Source organism: Silene latifolia, chromosome 10 (assembly GCF_048544455.1).
Source record: "Silene latifolia isolate original U9 population chromosome 10, ASM4854445v1, whole genome shotgun sequence".
In the NCBI taxonomy this organism is placed as follows: domain Eukaryota; kingdom Viridiplantae; phylum Streptophyta; class Magnoliopsida; order Caryophyllales; family Caryophyllaceae; genus Silene; species Silene latifolia.
Genome location: NC_133535.1, coordinates 150,392,496 through 150,409,523, shown reverse-complemented (window position 1 = coordinate 150,409,523; position 17,028 = coordinate 150,392,496). Strand labels below are relative to the sequence as shown.

General features: G+C 37.9%; 2 protein-coding genes across 2 annotated transcripts; one reads left to right on the top strand and one right to left on the bottom strand.

Moving 5' to 3' along the window:
- Window positions 1-497: 497 nt before the first annotated feature.
- LOC141609336 (caffeic acid 3-O-methyltransferase-like) lies at window positions 498-2,814 on the bottom strand. Its single transcript, XM_074428429.1, has 4 exons — window positions 1,968-2,814; window positions 1,390-1,700; window positions 1,112-1,176; window positions 498-1,002 (listed from the first exon to the last, which is right to left on the bottom strand). The coding sequence occupies exons 1-4, from the start codon at window positions 2,387-2,389 to the stop codon at window positions 682-684; spliced, it is 1,119 nt and encodes a 372-aa protein (XP_074284530.1). The 5' UTR covers window positions 2,390-2,814; the 3' UTR covers window positions 498-681.
- A 3,070-nt stretch (window positions 2,815-5,884) lies between these two features.
- Window positions 5,885-7,776, top strand: LOC141609335 (caffeic acid 3-O-methyltransferase-like). Its single transcript, XM_074428428.1, has 4 exons — window positions 5,885-6,399; window positions 6,651-6,961; window positions 7,176-7,240; window positions 7,350-7,776. The coding sequence occupies exons 1-4, from the start codon at window positions 5,978-5,980 to the stop codon at window positions 7,653-7,655; spliced, it is 1,104 nt and encodes a 367-aa protein (XP_074284529.1). The 5' UTR covers window positions 5,885-5,977; the 3' UTR covers window positions 7,656-7,776.
- The last annotated feature ends 9,252 nt before the right edge of the window (window positions 7,777-17,028 follow it).

Below are 17,028 nucleotides of genomic sequence, written 5' to 3'. Positions count from 1 at the left end.
ACTTGAGTTGGACAACATCAAATGTTTGTTGCACAATAACTATAATTTCCAATATCCTCGGGTGGATGGGTACCATGGGTACGGTCTCCGGGCTGCCTTGGGAGCGGCCATGGCTATGCTGGTAAGCGTGGTGGTCGACCTCGATGGGGATGGTAGCTTTATGATGAACATATAAGAATTGGCAATGGTTGCGGCTGAGGATATACCGGTTAAGATCATGGTTTTGGACAAGTGTCTAGGCGTGTGTGGCCAAGAAATTTTTTTTTTTGTGTTGATCAGGAGTATCCCCTACCGACAGTTGGGGCAATCTTTTTTGGGTACTGAAGGCAATTTAATTGGTTGATCCCTCCCAAGTTTGGGCTTTTCATTCGTAAGAGTCAGGAATCAAATCCCTGACCACTTGTTTAAAAGATGAGAGCCCTTACCATTCACACCAACCAACTTTGGTATGAATTACCTATTATGTTAGGCCGGTATTGAGGTTACATTCGGACTTCGGAGGAAACTCGAAAATCACTGTTCTTGGATATTAATACATATTTTCGATCATTGAAAACTAATAATCGCCGTATTTAAATAAATCTTTATACAGACTCCCTATTATACGGTAAAATAAAATACATGTAATAATAAACGGTCTTTAGCGCGCGCTAAAACGCAAAAACAAATATCAGAATTGCATTACAAAGTATCAAAGTAATGAGGCTTTTTTATGAACTCAATGACCTTAGTATCATAAGCAGAGCATGCTACACTCGGACCGTCGAATCCAGCTCCTTTAGCGAAAACCTCAAATTCTTGTAGTGTCCTTTCTTTACCTCCGGGACAATTAGCCATCATAAGAACATCATATTGGAAGACCATCTTGGCGGCATAGCTACTCTCCGGTGAAACCGGTAGTATATAATCGCACACGATCACTTTACCGTGGTCCGGTAAGGATGCAGAGCAGTTTTTAAACAATTTCATGCAATGCTCATCACTCCAGTCATGAGTTATCCACTGAATTAAGCACAAAACATTATTTATCATAAAATTTGATACTCCGTATAAAATCAATTTTAACAAAATTGTTTGCTTGTAAATTTCTTAATTATAAATTATAACTTACCTTCATAAACATAGCATCTCCTTTTGGTATACTCACAAACATATCTCCCGGAACATGCTCCACTCCTAAACTTACCAAGAAAAAAAAACATGGTTATATACAATTGTAATTGATCAACTTATTTTTGATACTATTAATAAAAAAAGTGCGTTACAATATAACCTGGTAAAGTTACGAGAAGTGATACTCATGACCAGGACTCAAATCTCATTTGCATCAAATTTGCCCTTATGACTCCCTTTACACGAGAGAAAAACAATATAAAATGTTTTACGTACCATGATATGCCGGAGCAGTAGCAAGAACATGAGGTAAGTCCAAGTTAATGCCGCGAACATTAGGGTATTTTGAGATGATCATGTCTAGCGTTGCGCCATTGCCGCCTCCTATGTCAACTAAGGTTGAAATTCTTTCAAATCCTCGATAGTTCTCTATGATTTTCTTCAACGTGATAATTGAGTGATTAGCCATTCCATTGTTGAAGATCCTATTGAATCTAGAATCCATCCCGAAATACTCAAACGCGCTCATGTTGTATGCCTTTTGGAATGGAGAACCGCCATTCAGAACCGCATCTTTCAAATGATACCTAAAGGAAATCAAGCGACAAATTAAAATATCGTAAATTGATGCAGAGCACCTCTTGCACAATGAGTAAAGTCATGAACAATGATACTCAAACGCGGTCATGTTGTAGCTTAGCGCCTTTTGCGCTTAATTAGTAAAGTCATGAACAATGATATTCATGGTTCGTCTTTAAATTCCATTAGCTCTAAAACCGTTCTCTTTAATATATTACAAAAAAGCTATATTATGATAAATTAATGATCATATGTTGATATGTATAGAAACTCACCAACTCTCCATGATAACCTTGTCCTGCATCACAAGGCCTATGGCACCCAATGTAACACCATCATCATCCTTAGTCAAAAATTGACAAACCGGGGTTAACCCGTAACACCTCTCAACCCGCTCATTAGATCCAAGCATAGTTCGGGTAGAGCAAGATACGATTGAATAACTTGCCAGAAGTCGGAGCATCCGGTCCAACATGGTTCCAGCCTCAGGATTTGTGGTGGTCAGATGGGTAACTATTTGGGCCGGGGTGAGAAATGCACCCGGCCCAGCTCGCTTAATGATCTCAAGAACATCTAGCTCAATCACCGCGTTGAGTACCATGGGTACTACTGTTCCACTTGTTATGCTCATTGCAAATGAGCATAACTCATTTTCCTCCATTTTTACATTGTTTTCATTACCTAAAATTGATCCCATTTTTTTTTCCTTAATCTTATATCCTAATGTTTAGTTAATTTGTGTCTATATATAGAACAATATGTGTATGCTTCTTGGTGTATTTATTGGTACACTATCGGTTTCATTTGTTACTTGTGAAAGCAGGGGCGATTTCAGGATTCGGTCGACGGGGGTGCGGAAAATTAATGAAATTACGAAAGTTGCGGATTTATGTTTTATAATGAAAAATATGGTTCTAAGATAATAATTTGTTATGTGATTGGGCGTAATATACATAACACAAATGGTGTAAAAAACATTGAATAAAAAATGTTCACAAGAAGTATTGAACTCGTGACCTTGAACAAAGAAAAACTACACAAAACCACTAAACCAACATAATTAATATGTTCCCTAATTACACAAATTAAACTTATTTTTTTAACAAAGGGGGTGTGGGTGCATCCCCTGCACCCCTCTATAGCCGCCTCTGAAAGGATATATTTAAATAAGCATTTTTTTTGGCATGTATCCTAAATAATGGAACGCACTTATGCACCTCATACAATATTAGTTACTCCTAATATTTTTTATTTTGAAAATACCTTTCAAAAATAGTCAAAAGGTAAATAATTGGGGACAAAGGGAGTACTTGGTTGCAATAGTGGATCTAAGTTGGGTTTGCAGGGGCACTTGCCTTGTTAGATTGCGAAAATTTTGAAGTTTATAGTTAAAATTTCCTTCTTAATTCGCTCCGACTAATGGTGGAGCGAGGGGGCTAGCAGAGGCGAGCCCGCCTAAAATAGAAAAATCCAAAATTCCGCAACTGGCTCCGACGTAGGCTGTAACTTTAAATCCCGGTTCCACCTAAAAAGGGTCAGAAGAAAGGCAGACCGTGAAACTTGCCTGACCTATCTATATCATGCAATGTCATGTGTACGTGATCATGATAACGATATCATTATTTAACAATAATTAAAGATTTGGATTAATGGATTTGATTGCAAGAACATTATCCATTACTCTTTGTTGTGCATTTTTTCGTCTGTTTCAAGGCAACTAATTATTGAGCATTTTAGTAGAGTAGATGGAACAATGTTGGTAGATGACCTAGGCAGCATATAATTTGGGGAATTTTTTTTGGTTAATTAGCGTTAATTAGCAAAATAATTAGGTAATTAACGTTTATTTAAAACTATTTGGGTTCATAGTGTCCACGTTATCTCTTTTTATTTTTTTCCAATTTTTATATGAAACCGCTAAGCAACCTAGCGGCTTCACTTAGTTTTCAATACTATATATTAAATCCAAAAACCAAGGGACTTCAATGTAATTAAAGAAAGTTATACAAATTAATTATACTGGAGTATATAGTTTTAAATCAATAGCACCGTGTGATGGACCCGACTAAGGGATCTCAATGCAAATATTATATAGTTTGAGTTAAAATTAAATTATATAGAAGCTTGGTAATTTTCCTAAACATAGTCAATTTTCATAAAATAAAATAATTAATTAAGATGGTCAATTTCCTTAAACTAAAATAATTAATTAAGATGGTCAATTTCAAGGAGATTAAAAGAAAGAAGATGTCTGTTAATTTTCCTAAATATTTATAGAAGATTAGAAAATAGTCAATTTTCTTAAAATAAAACAATTAATTAGTATGAACATGCACACTTATGATATTAATTATTATTATCATAAAATTATATATTAAATTTAAAATCTATGCAATTTTATTAAACTTTATAATTTATTATATGTATAGATATGTTAATTATTTAACATACAAAAATAATTTTAGGATAATGTTATAAAAAATATATTAATGATAAATTTACGGGAGTAGTGAATTTGTCTCAAAACTTATAAAAAAAATTAATGGTAAGTAGAGTTAGCTCGGGCGAAGCCGGGCACCAATACTAGTTTTTATATAAAAGTCAAAACCACTAGGAATCTACTTAGCGGCTTACCATATCAGTACTGTCATTTTGTAGTCCTAATGCAAGTTGTTGGAAATTGTTGGAATAAGCCGTTGAAGTTCTCAGCGGCATTGCTTTTCATTTCTTTTTTTAAATAAAATAGATACAAATATTTGGACGACGACATTTTGTAAAGCCGCTAGGTTTCTTAGTGTTTTGTATCAAAATTGAAAATAAAAATAAAAAGTGATGACGTGGACACTATGGACCAAAATAATTTGAAACTAACACTAATTCCCTAATTAGCTTGTTAATGAACACTCATTAACCAAAAAATTCTAATTCGGGCTTTGTGATGTTCAGAACCAATAAAGTATGAAGAATAAAGGTTTAAACCTTTCAGCAGTAAAACAGAGGGCAAAGAGAAAACCAAATGTTTTGGGGAGGGATTTTCTAGTTTGTAATAAGAACGCTAAAGCACGAAATTAACAAGCAATAAAGAAGATATGAAAGACTTAATCTTTCTACTTAATTAAACCACGAAGATCGAGATTAAGGGCACTCCGCGAACAAAAGGGTTTTTGCACAAAGCAAGTTTTTTCATTAATCAAAGTCTCTACTGTTCCAATGGACTAAGGGCTCCATATAAAGAGAACATGATGCAAGTCTTAACCCTAAAAAGAGATCTAACTATTGATTTTGTAGACATCGTTGTGTCGACAGTGATCAGTTGATCACAAGCCAAATGACATAAATAGTACTCCCTCTGTCCCGGTCATTTGTTCTCCTTTTCTATTTTGGGGTGTCTCAGTCATTTGTTGTCCTTTCTATTTTAAGAATGAACTAAATGAGTAATTTGATCATTCACACTCCATTTGTTCCACTTGTCATTTGTTCCAAAAAGAGTAATGGATAGTGATATTCTTGCAATTTCGTCGACTTAAAGGCTCAATAATGCTAAACAGATCAAATCCAATTATCCAATGATAATATGGTGTGCTAAATTAGTTAATTCAATTTGTAGTGTCCAACCAAGAAAATTCCAAATCTTCAATGTTATTTCAATAATGATATCATTATCATGACTCAATTACACATCATATTGCATGATATGGAAAGGTACGGCAAGTTCTTGTTACTTAAGCGTGTACGTCCCAAACAGTGGTGAAATCAGGATTTAAAACTACAGTTTATGAAAGTACCAAAAAAAAAAACTACAGTTTACGAAGACAAAAATCACCGAAACCCGTCGAAATGAACTAGTAATCCATAAATTTTAACTAAAAACATCAAAATTTTCATGGCTCTATCTTGTAGTCTGGTACCACGTATAGTAGTTCTATGTTGGTCTAGTGGTTTTGTGTAGTTTTTCTTTGTTCAAGGTCACGGGTTCAATACTTCTTGTGAAAATTTTTTATTCAATGTTTTTTACACCATTTGTGTTATGTATATTACGCCCAATCACATAACAAATTATTATCTTAGAACCATATTTTTCATTAAAAAACATAAATCCGCAACTTTCGTAATTTCATTAATTTTCCGCATCTCCGTCGACCGAATCCTGGAATCGCCTCTGTTTCACAAGTAACAAATGAAACCGATAGTGTACCAATACATACACCAAGAAGCATACAAATATTGTTCTATATATAGACACAAATTAACAAAACATTAGGAAATAAAAGTGTAAGGAAAAAAAATGGGATCAATTTTAGGTAATGAAAACAATGTAAAAATGGAGGAAAATGAGTTATGCTCATTTGCAATGAGCATAACAAGTGGAACAGTAGTACCCATGGTACTCAACGCGGTGATTGAGCTAGATGTTCTTGAGATCATAAAACGAGCTGGGCCGGGTGCATTTCTCACGCCGGCCCAAATAGTCGCCCATTTGTCCACCACAAATCCTGAGGCCGCAACCATGTTGGACCGGATGCTCAGGCTTCTAGCAAGTTATTCAATCGTATCTTGCTCTACCCGAACCATACTTGGATCTAATGAGCGGGTTGAGAGGTGTTACGGGTTAACCCCGGTTTGTCAATTTTTGACTAAGGATGATGATGGTGTGACATTGGGTGCCATAGGCCTTGTGATGCAGGACAAGGTTATCATGGAGAGCTGGTGAGTTTCTATACATATCAACATACTATAGTTAATTTATCGTAATATATTAAAGAGAACGGTTTTAGAGCTAATGGAACTTAAAGACGAACCATGAATATCATTGTTCATGACTTTACTAATTAAGCGCTAAAGGCGCTAAGCTACAACATGACCGCGTTTGAGTATCATTGTTCATGACTTTACTCATTGTGCAAGAGGTGCTCTGCATCAACTTATGATATTTTAATTTGTCCCTTGATTTCCTTTAGGTATCACTTGAAAGATGCGATTCTTAATGGCGGTTCTCCATTCCAAAAGGCATACAACATGAGCGCGTTTGAGTATTTCGGGATGGATTCTAGATTCAATAGAATTTTCAACAATGGAATGGCTAACCACTCAATTATCACGTTGAAGAAAATCATAGAGAACTATCGAGGATTCGAAAGAATTTCAACCTTAGTTGATATTGGAGGCGGCAATGGTGCAACGCTAGACATGATCATATCAAAATACCCTAATGTTCGAGGCATTAACTTGGACTTGCCTCATGTTCTTGCTACTGCTCCGGCATATCATGGTACGTAAAACATTTTATATTGTTTTTTTTCTCGTGTAAAGGGAGTCATAAGGGCAAATTTGATGTAAATGAGATTTGAGCCCTGGTCATGAGTATCACTTCTCGTAACTTTACCAGGTTATATTGTAACGCACTTTTTTTATTAATAGTATCAAAAATAAGTTGATCAATTACAATTGTATATAACCATGTTTTTTTTTCTTGGTAAGTTTAGGAGTGGAGCATGTTCCGGGAGATATGTTTGTGAGTATACCAAAAGGAGATGCTATGTTTATGAAGGTAAGTTATAATTTATAATTAAGAAATTTTCAAGCAAACAATTTTGTTAAAATTGATTTTATATGAAGTATCAAATTTTATGATAAATAATGTTATGTGCTTAATTTAGTGGATAACTCATGACTGGAGTGATGAGCATTGCATGAAATTGTTTAAAAACTGCTATGCTTCCTTACCGGACCACGGTAAAGTGATCGTGTGCGATTATATACTACCGGTTTCACCGGAGAGTAGCTATGCCGCCAAGACGGTCTTCCAATATGATGTTCTTATGATGGCTAATAGTCCCGGAGGTAAAGAAAGGACACTAGAAGAATTTGAGGTTTTGGCTAAAGGAGCTGGATTCGACAGTCCGATTGTAGCGTGCTCAGCTTATGATACTAAGGTCATAGAGTTCATAAAAAAGCCTCGTTAATTTGATGCTTTGTAATGCAATCATGTTATTTATTTTTGCATTTTAGCGTGCGCTATAGACGATCTATTACATGTATTTTATTTTACTGTCTAATGAGGAGTGTTTATAACAACTTATTTAAATACGTCGATCCTTAGTTTTCATTGATCGAAAATATGTATTACTCCCTCTGTCCCGGTCATTTGTTGTCCTTTTTCATATTGGGTGTCTCAGTGAATTGTAGTCCTTTCTATTTTAAGAATGAATTTAATGAACAATTTGATCATACACACTCAATTTGTTCCACTTGTCATTTAGTAATTGGTCATTTCCTCTGTCTTTGGTCTTTGTGCCAAAAGCAAAAAAACAACAATTCACCGGAACGGAGGGAGTAATATCCAAGAACAATGATTTTCCAGTGTCCTCTGAAGTCCGAATGTAACCTCGATCAATACTTGCCTATCATAATAGGTAATCCGTCCACTTATTGGAAAGGAGTAATAACTTGGAGCAAGTAAGGCCCGGGAAGCTCAACCATCATTCTAACAGCTTCTCTAAGCTCACTCTTCCTCCGACCCATCGACTCGAAATACAAAACCCGTTAGCAATCTTAACCATATCCGGAACCCAATTATCAAAATCATCTTTACTTTTCTGGTTTCCTGTTAGGGTTTTTAGTGGAGTATCTCGCAAGTGTACGGGTATCATCGCACTAAACAAGGGTCGAACCACAAGGATCAAGGGTCATCACCAATTGTTTTTATTCTAATTGTTTAGCTAAGTCCATACAAATTTGATGTTTTGTTTAACTATTAAGTTAGACTAAATGAAGAGTAACTAAGACTAAGATTGCGAGTTCTAAGACTAATTAGGGGGCGTTTGGTTAGAGAAAGGGAAAGGGTAAGGAAATTAGAAAGGGTAAGAGGGGGAAAGGTAAGAGATTACCTAAAACTTAACTAGTTGTTTGGTTACATCAAGAAAATAAAGTGTGGTGGGTTGTGGTTTGTTTTGGTGTATGGGTGGTGGTTTAGGTGAGGTGGTGGCGGTGGTGGTTGTAACACCCCCTCATACCAAGGTACCTTACCAAGGACTACCCTAGCATGAAAGGCTGTTACCATCTCGGTTTCCCGAGGTTAGTATATCAAAGTTACAATTTCCAAACAACATTTATTAAAGTATAAAGAGTTAACGAATACATTATCTCAAACCAACTCAAACTAAAAGTGTAAGAACTTCAATACAACTGAAATCATTGACGGCTAAACTCGTAACGGCGGAAACTAGACTCGAAGCGATGTCTCCCCATGTCCGTCCCATAACTAAACATCCGCATTACTGTCATATTCGCTCACCATCCCCGAATGGATCACCGCAGTTTTACAAAACAACAACACGGGGTCAAGACTACTCAATCAATATAAGACAACAACATTACCGCTAGTGACCATCGATCTCACGCGACAAGAATCGACTACACACCGAAGTGTGTAGCCCCGCCGATTACCCATCGCAACAGGTAATCCTCGCCGCCATGGGTGACCGCAGCCCATCCCCACCTAGTCCAGCCTCATCAACGAGCGACTAACCATCCCCGTCCCTTAATGTGCACATCCCCTCCCGTGGCGGGTTCCACGGAGGGCGAACTAGGGTGTGAAGCCACTCCCGCAAGTGACTCCACCACAATCACAATCACATGACATCACAGCCATCTCAATCCGCTCCTACCAACATCGTCACAACAATCTCCATACTCCGATGATCAGCAGATAACAACAATTACAACAAGCACAATCTCAAATCAATTGACAGTAAACTGAGTAGGGAAACCCTACCTTTTCGCAATCCGCTATCTTTGTAATCAACCACACAAATGCATAACAAATATCACGTCGTCACCTACAACAATAATCACATACTACAATTACACATTGCACAATCCCATTTTCCCCAATTCCATATATACAGTAACCCCAAAAGAATACAAATGACAAGGGAATGAGACTTACCAACAGTAGAATAAGAGACTACACGCAAGGATCACGACGATTTGCACACACAACGAGATATGAGGATGATTAGGGAGTGATTAGGGAGAGATCGTAGAATGATAAAGCTTTCAAATGATATAAGAAACTGACGCGGAAATATAAAATACCCTAAACATACCCTAATCAAACCGTCGAAATAACACTCCGCCAAACCGGACACTCGACCGAGTAAGTGTATACTCGGCCGAGTGTCCCATACTCGGTCGAGTGTTAACTATACTCGGCCGAGTGTTCCTCGGCAGAACCAAAACAACACACAACCTCAGCACTACTCGGCCGAGTAGGCGCTACTCGGTCGAGTAGTCACCAAAGAAAATCCGTAGTGTTACAATCTTCCCCCCTTAAAAAGAACTTCGTCCCGAAGTTCACACTCTACTATAAAACAAAGCACAACACTACGCCACAAGACTAAACCAACCACATATAACAACACTAAGGAACTACACAAGTCTCCACAAGAATTCTTACCCCGACTCAAAGCAAAACAACAAACAAAACAAAACACGACCGCGAAGATCCAACCCAACCTATAAAACATGGACACTTAACACCAACTCCACAAACCACTCTTCCTTCCACAACATGGCTCACGATATCGTCTCAACTATGGCATAGGCTCTCAATACTGACTCCATAACATTACCCAATAACCACAATATAATGTTGCCAACCTTGTATCACTTCCATAACACTCAATCGCACTCAACCACAAAAGAAGGTCAATCATCAAAACGGAATGTTACATTCTATCATCCTTAAAACGAACTTCGTCCTCGAAGTTTACTCACACACATAAACATCATCTTCCAACTGTCAAAACTATTGGACTCATAGTCATTGTCATTCAACTATCAACACTGTTGAAATATTCTCTCATTGCTAAACATCGAACTACTACAAGCACGATCATGACCTTTGATCAAAACAAATATCCGACCTTTATGCTACACCAACACTCTACTTCCAATTATACTACCATATGTACAACCATCAAAATCCCTTTTATCCTTTATCGCATCCTACTCCTCTTAAGATAAATGTTACGTCCTCGTAACTCGCTAATACTAAATCCTAGCTATATTTTCTCATTATCCCTATCACCACCGCGTGTCAAAGATAACCACTTATAATCTGAACAGACGCCATGCATATATCTTAGGCTCTCTTACTTAAACAACTCTCATCCTTCAATTTCAAAATCTTTAGCTTAACCCAAAACTTCAAATCTTCCACATTACCGCAACATGACACACCTCTCTATAAAAACTATATAAAACTCATATCACCAAAAGCATAACTCACATTCCACACTTGTTACGTACACTCATACTAGATCCTCAAGTTCTTTTCTTTCATTACCGCAAAACTCATACATAACTTAACATGACACCAATTCCCAATATCCTGCACTCACTATCTCAACAAAAGATTATGAACCGCCTGCCGCTTTCAGATCATTATAACACATATTCCACGAATCACTTGTCATGACTATGACTACCGATATCTCATCCTGAAACAAGGTCAAATTATCAGAATAACTTCTCACAATCGTATCCTATCAACAAAATATCACTATACCATGACAACAACAAAAACATATACAACTCTCTTTCATATCATACTCTACCCTCATTCCCAAACCGAAATCGGTAAGAAACATCAACAAACAAAACAACAAATCGCATGTTCAACCAAGACTTACCAGAACAAAGAACAAACAAACAAACAACAATATATGTTTAACTGGTAAGCACTTTCGAAAACTCGTAACATAAACATCTCACCTACTCCACCACAACCGGTGACGGCATCGCAAAACCGCCACCACAACCGTACCGCAGTGCGAAAATGCCCGCATCACAACACTAAGTACTGTGCCCGGATCACCACCCGAGGCACCACACCCACACTGATAGACATGACGACATACACAATCCCTTAAACACTGACTCAATATAACATCACGGACGAGAAAACTTATTCAAGACTACTTTACCAGATCACAACACCATATATCATACGGAATAAATAGGCAAGAATCGCATGCATACCATCCATACTTTTCATGGAATAAACATATATCATGAATACATATACAATTTTAACTATCCATGCCAGATCAATCAAATTATTACCTTTTGAACCTCATTCCAATAGTATACCGTACCCAACATAAATTACAAAACATTCATATAACAACTTTATAATTATCACACCATACCACTTCTTGTGAGGTTAGAATCTCACACAAACATTTACACATATCATAGACCCGTAATCACATCCAACTAGTCAATCCTGATCACGTAAGTTACCACTTGACAAAGAATATCTCTTATCCAGACTTAACTCAGGTGCCCTTCATAACATATCTTCTTTTACACACAATTATCACCACCCGGCGAACGTAGTCATATCATCTGTACCCAACTACCAACGAATACCTCATATATCCATACCTTAAAATCCCTCATAACCAAACCTTAATCACCTTCACAAAATCAACCTCATTAGAACAACTAACTTCCCCAAAATAACATTATCCTCAACCACTAGTGACAATACTATGACACCAACATTTTTCATGTGACTACTCGCTTACTATCACTTCTTAATATAACAATCCTTTTCCTCCCTTTGGTTCTCATCCCAAACAACAAACATCAAATATATCAACAAAAATCACCTCAACACTATTTCCAATTTCATCCGTAATTGTATCGTCACCCGACTCACCACCAAAATCTCATATCGCACAAATTCTTTACCCAACTTTTGCTTTCTTTAATTCCTCGAAACTCATGATTATCATGTTGTCCTGGAACTTCTACATAACTGTAACTCAAATCCTCATGATAGTATCATACATCTCTACGATTCCTTACTCTTATATCATATTTCCTCAGTGAACATGTTCCTAGTTTTACTCCCCTTATTCTTTTCTTTTACCCTCGACAAACTCCCTTAATGATTCAACTCTTCATTATTTCTATCTAACTCTCTAGTGCTCCGGTTACCCTCACATTGCTCCAAACTCAATTCCCATTATTTTATGTCGATATCATCTCACCCTTTCTTACCATGGGTCTTCTCTCATTATACTATAACTCCCAATTGTCACTAATCTATCCATAAAATCAACGTTTAAAGTTCAAACAATTTCATCTCCCTTTTTACATCACTAGGAAACCAAAATTCATCTCATACCGTTAGCTGCCCAAAGAATTACTCACTAGGCTCACATCGTGAAAATTCCAAATTCCCAAACTTGGTCACCATCTTCAATTCCACGTCGCGACATATCTCTATCTAAGTTCACTATATACCCCTCTTCTCCATCCATCCAAAGCAACCTTTCATTACATACATCCTTAAGCAACACAATGCTAACCGTCTCCCTCTATAAGTCCTTACACATCCCGAAATGTCACATTTCGTATCTCTCATCTCAATCTTTCATTCTCATGCTTCTTTACACTTACATCACCCTTGCCCATATACACTTACTGTAACACCCCGGTTTATTAAAGAAGTCATCGTCTAGACATTCTCCAATAAAACGGACTGTTACCATCTCGGTTCCCGAGGTAGTAGATAACAAAGGGAAAGAAGCGCAGTACTTTATTAAACAAAGGTAATGTCATTACAACTGAAATAAAGTTTGCCTCGGAAAATAAAGTGAATGTCTGAAAAACATGAAATGAAACTACTAAAGTGATCTAGACTCTAGTCTGGTCCGGATCCAAGCCCTCTCTTCCCATCCAGCCTCCATGGTCTCAGGTACCTGTCAATCTGCTCCCCAATAATTTGGTTCATCACAGGCGTACACGAATACACGGGGTCAACTATGAAGTTGAGTAGGAAAATAGAATAAGTACGACAACAAAATGCATAACTCTATTTCCAATTCGTCGCATCCTCCACCTCTCCATATCACAGGCCCTGAATAATCTCCACACCGTATCACAGACCCTGAATAATCTCCGCTCCATATCACAGACCCTGAATAATCTCCGCTCCATATCACATACCCTGAATAATCTCCGCTTCATATCACATACCCTGAATAATCTCCGCTTCATATCACATACCCTGAATAATCTCCGCTCCATATCGCATACCCTGAATAATCTCCGCTCCATATCACATACCCTGAATAATCTCTGCTCCATATCACATACCCTGAATAATCTCTGCTCCATATCACATACCCTGAATAATCTCCGCTTCATATCACAACGTAATAAGATTTGCATAACATAACAAAGATTAATATAATAAACAATATCACCTGTAATTCTCAAGACAGTTCAAGAATTCAATTCAGCATTTAAGTGAAATACACACCCAGTCTATTTCCCCTACCTCAAATTGCAGAATGACAATCCAACAGCTGCTAAAAATACTCCACGCGAAAACCGTCACCTAAACATATAATATTTATTAATTATTATTCCTTCAATTATCCCCCATTCTAAAATAGCAATGATACCAAATATAGTGACTTTCTAAAAGTGGGAAGTTTTCCTAAAATAGAAACTTCCCCGAAATGGTAGCCTTGCCCAAAATAGAAACTTTTCTCTTTTAACAAACCCGACTCAAAACCCGTCTTTAATTAATTACTCATTATTAATTATTATTTTATTTTAAATAACTCGGAACTCAAACCAAAACGATAATTAACGGTTTAAATGAATTATATGGTGAAACGAATCAACACTTGAACAACTCGAACAATCCCGACTCTAATTATATTAAATAACTCGAGAATTAACTTAACTCAATTATTTAACGACACGGGAATTATATTAATTAATTAAGAATACGACCAATTAACGGATTATATTAATTAAACTATGAAAACCCCGTCTTTAATTCGCTAATAACTCGGAACTAGATTAATTAATTAAGCATATAATAACAATATTAATAATACTAATGGTAACACACTAACAATACTAACATAATAATAATAATACTAATAATAATAATAACAATAGTAATAATGATATCCAAACAAGAAACCCGACACCACAATTTTTAGCCCGCGAAGAACTCGACTCGGATTCATTACACGACACACACACACACACACACCCCTCAACCCGTGTCATCAATCAAACCGTGCCCCTCAACCACCGCCAACCACCACACGCCAAAGACCAACCTCGACCAGCTCCACCCCCCGACACCAGAAATGGGTCGACTCGCCGACAAGCCGAACCACGGCCATACCCCGGCCTCGGTTCACCACCCGATCCCCACAAACGCACCAACTATCCCCGAACAAACCCGCCGCAACCACTACGACTACCCACGACCCCACCTACAACCACCCTCGACACCATCTCCGACAACTACCCTACACAAAGCACGTGGTGCCACCACATCGACCTCCCCCGAGTCAATGGTGGCACCACCCCAAGATCGACCCAATAAAAACCCGTCTAAAACTAATTACGAACTTGTTTACACTACCCCTGTCACTGCCGCCTTTCACGGCCACTACCACCCCTCATCACGACCCCAACCACCACCATGGCAACCGTCCCTCACCACACTACCCTTATACTCTAACAAAAACCATCATAGACGACAATATAAGACACGACACAAACAAACAAAATCCGACATTAATACAAAAACAGAGGAGGGAGGTGGTTTCATTACCTTCTTGCCACCACTACGGCCACCACGGCTACCCTAGGTCGTCGACAATAGTTCCTTGGTCGTCCCTATTTGCGCCGTCAACCACCGCACTCCTTCTCTCTCTCTCACTTGCACCGTAGGGGTGTGTAAAAATGGAAGGAAGAAGGGTTGGTGGTCGGTTTTTAATAAAGAAGGAGAAGAACAATGGAGTATGGTGTGTATGGGTGTTGGTGTAGGCGTGGAGTTGGTGTGGGAATTGCTGTGAACAAGGGAGTATGGGGTGCCTAAGTTTTATAAAAATAATCAAGCATGCATATATCTTGTCTAATGGCACGCAACACCACCCTAATACGATTTCCCATACTCATTTTGGGTCCGATTGGTTTCTTATTTGTGTTTAACCAATACCCGAATCCTATATTTAATTATCTTATGTGAAACGTAAACTTACGAGAATACTTCCGTATTATCCCGACACTGAGTAACATAATTATGTACCTACTTTCATGATTAAATTTACCGTCTTGCGATTTATTTATTATATTGTAATATTATATTATTTCGCGACATACATGATCGGCTCATAATAATTTATTTAAAAGTCAGGGTATTACAGTCTTCCCCCCTTAAAATGAACTTCGTCCCGAAGTTCACCCAACGTAACCACTTAAAGGTTAACTCAGCTTCCTTTACTTGTTCCTTATTTGGTTGTACTTTATAAAGCTACACGTAAAAATTTCGAAATGTTACATTCTACCCCCCTAAAAAAAAATGTTACGTCCTCGTAACTCACCTTAGATGAACAAGTGCGGGTACTTCTCTTTCATAGACAATTCAGTTTCCCACGTAGCTTCCTCGACATTGTGATTAGTCCATAAAACTTTCACTAAAGCTGTTTCTCCCTTCCTAGTTTTTCTTATTTTCCTGTCCAGGATCTCTTTTGGCATCTCCACATAGGATAACTGTTCGTCTACTTCAACAACATCATGGTTCAGTATATGCGAAGGATCACTCACATACTTCCTCAATTGTGAGACATGGAATACATTGTGGACCTTAGCTAGAGATGGAGGTAAAGCTAGTCGATATGCCACTTCTCCCACTCTGTCCAATATCTCATATGGTCCAATGAATTTTTGACTCAGCTTTCCCCGTTTCCCAAATCTCATCACCCCTCTCATCGGTGATACTTTCAGCAAAACTTTCTCTCCAGCCTCGAAAGAAATATCACTTCTCTTGAGATCAGCATAGCTCTTCTGCCTATCTTGGGCAGCTCTCATCTTCTGCCGGATAACCCGAACCTGTTCCACCATCTCTTGGATCATCTCTGGTCCCAACACCACCGTATCAGCTCGATCATCCCAACACACAGGACTCCTACACTTCCTCCCATACAAGGCCTCAAAAGGGGCCATCCCAATGCTAGCATGATAGCTGTTGTTATACGAAAACTCTATCAACCCCAGTCGATCCTCCCAAGATCCCCCAAACTCCAAAGACACAAGCTCTCAACATATCTTCCAAGGTCCGAATAGTTCTCTCGGTCCCGACCGTCGGTAGCTGGATGAAAAGTCGTACTCATCTTCGTGAGTACCCAATGCGGATTGCGGCTCCGCCAAAACCTAGATATGAATCTCGAATCTCGATCTGAAACAATGTCCTTAGGCACACCATGCAATTTGAGCACATTCTGA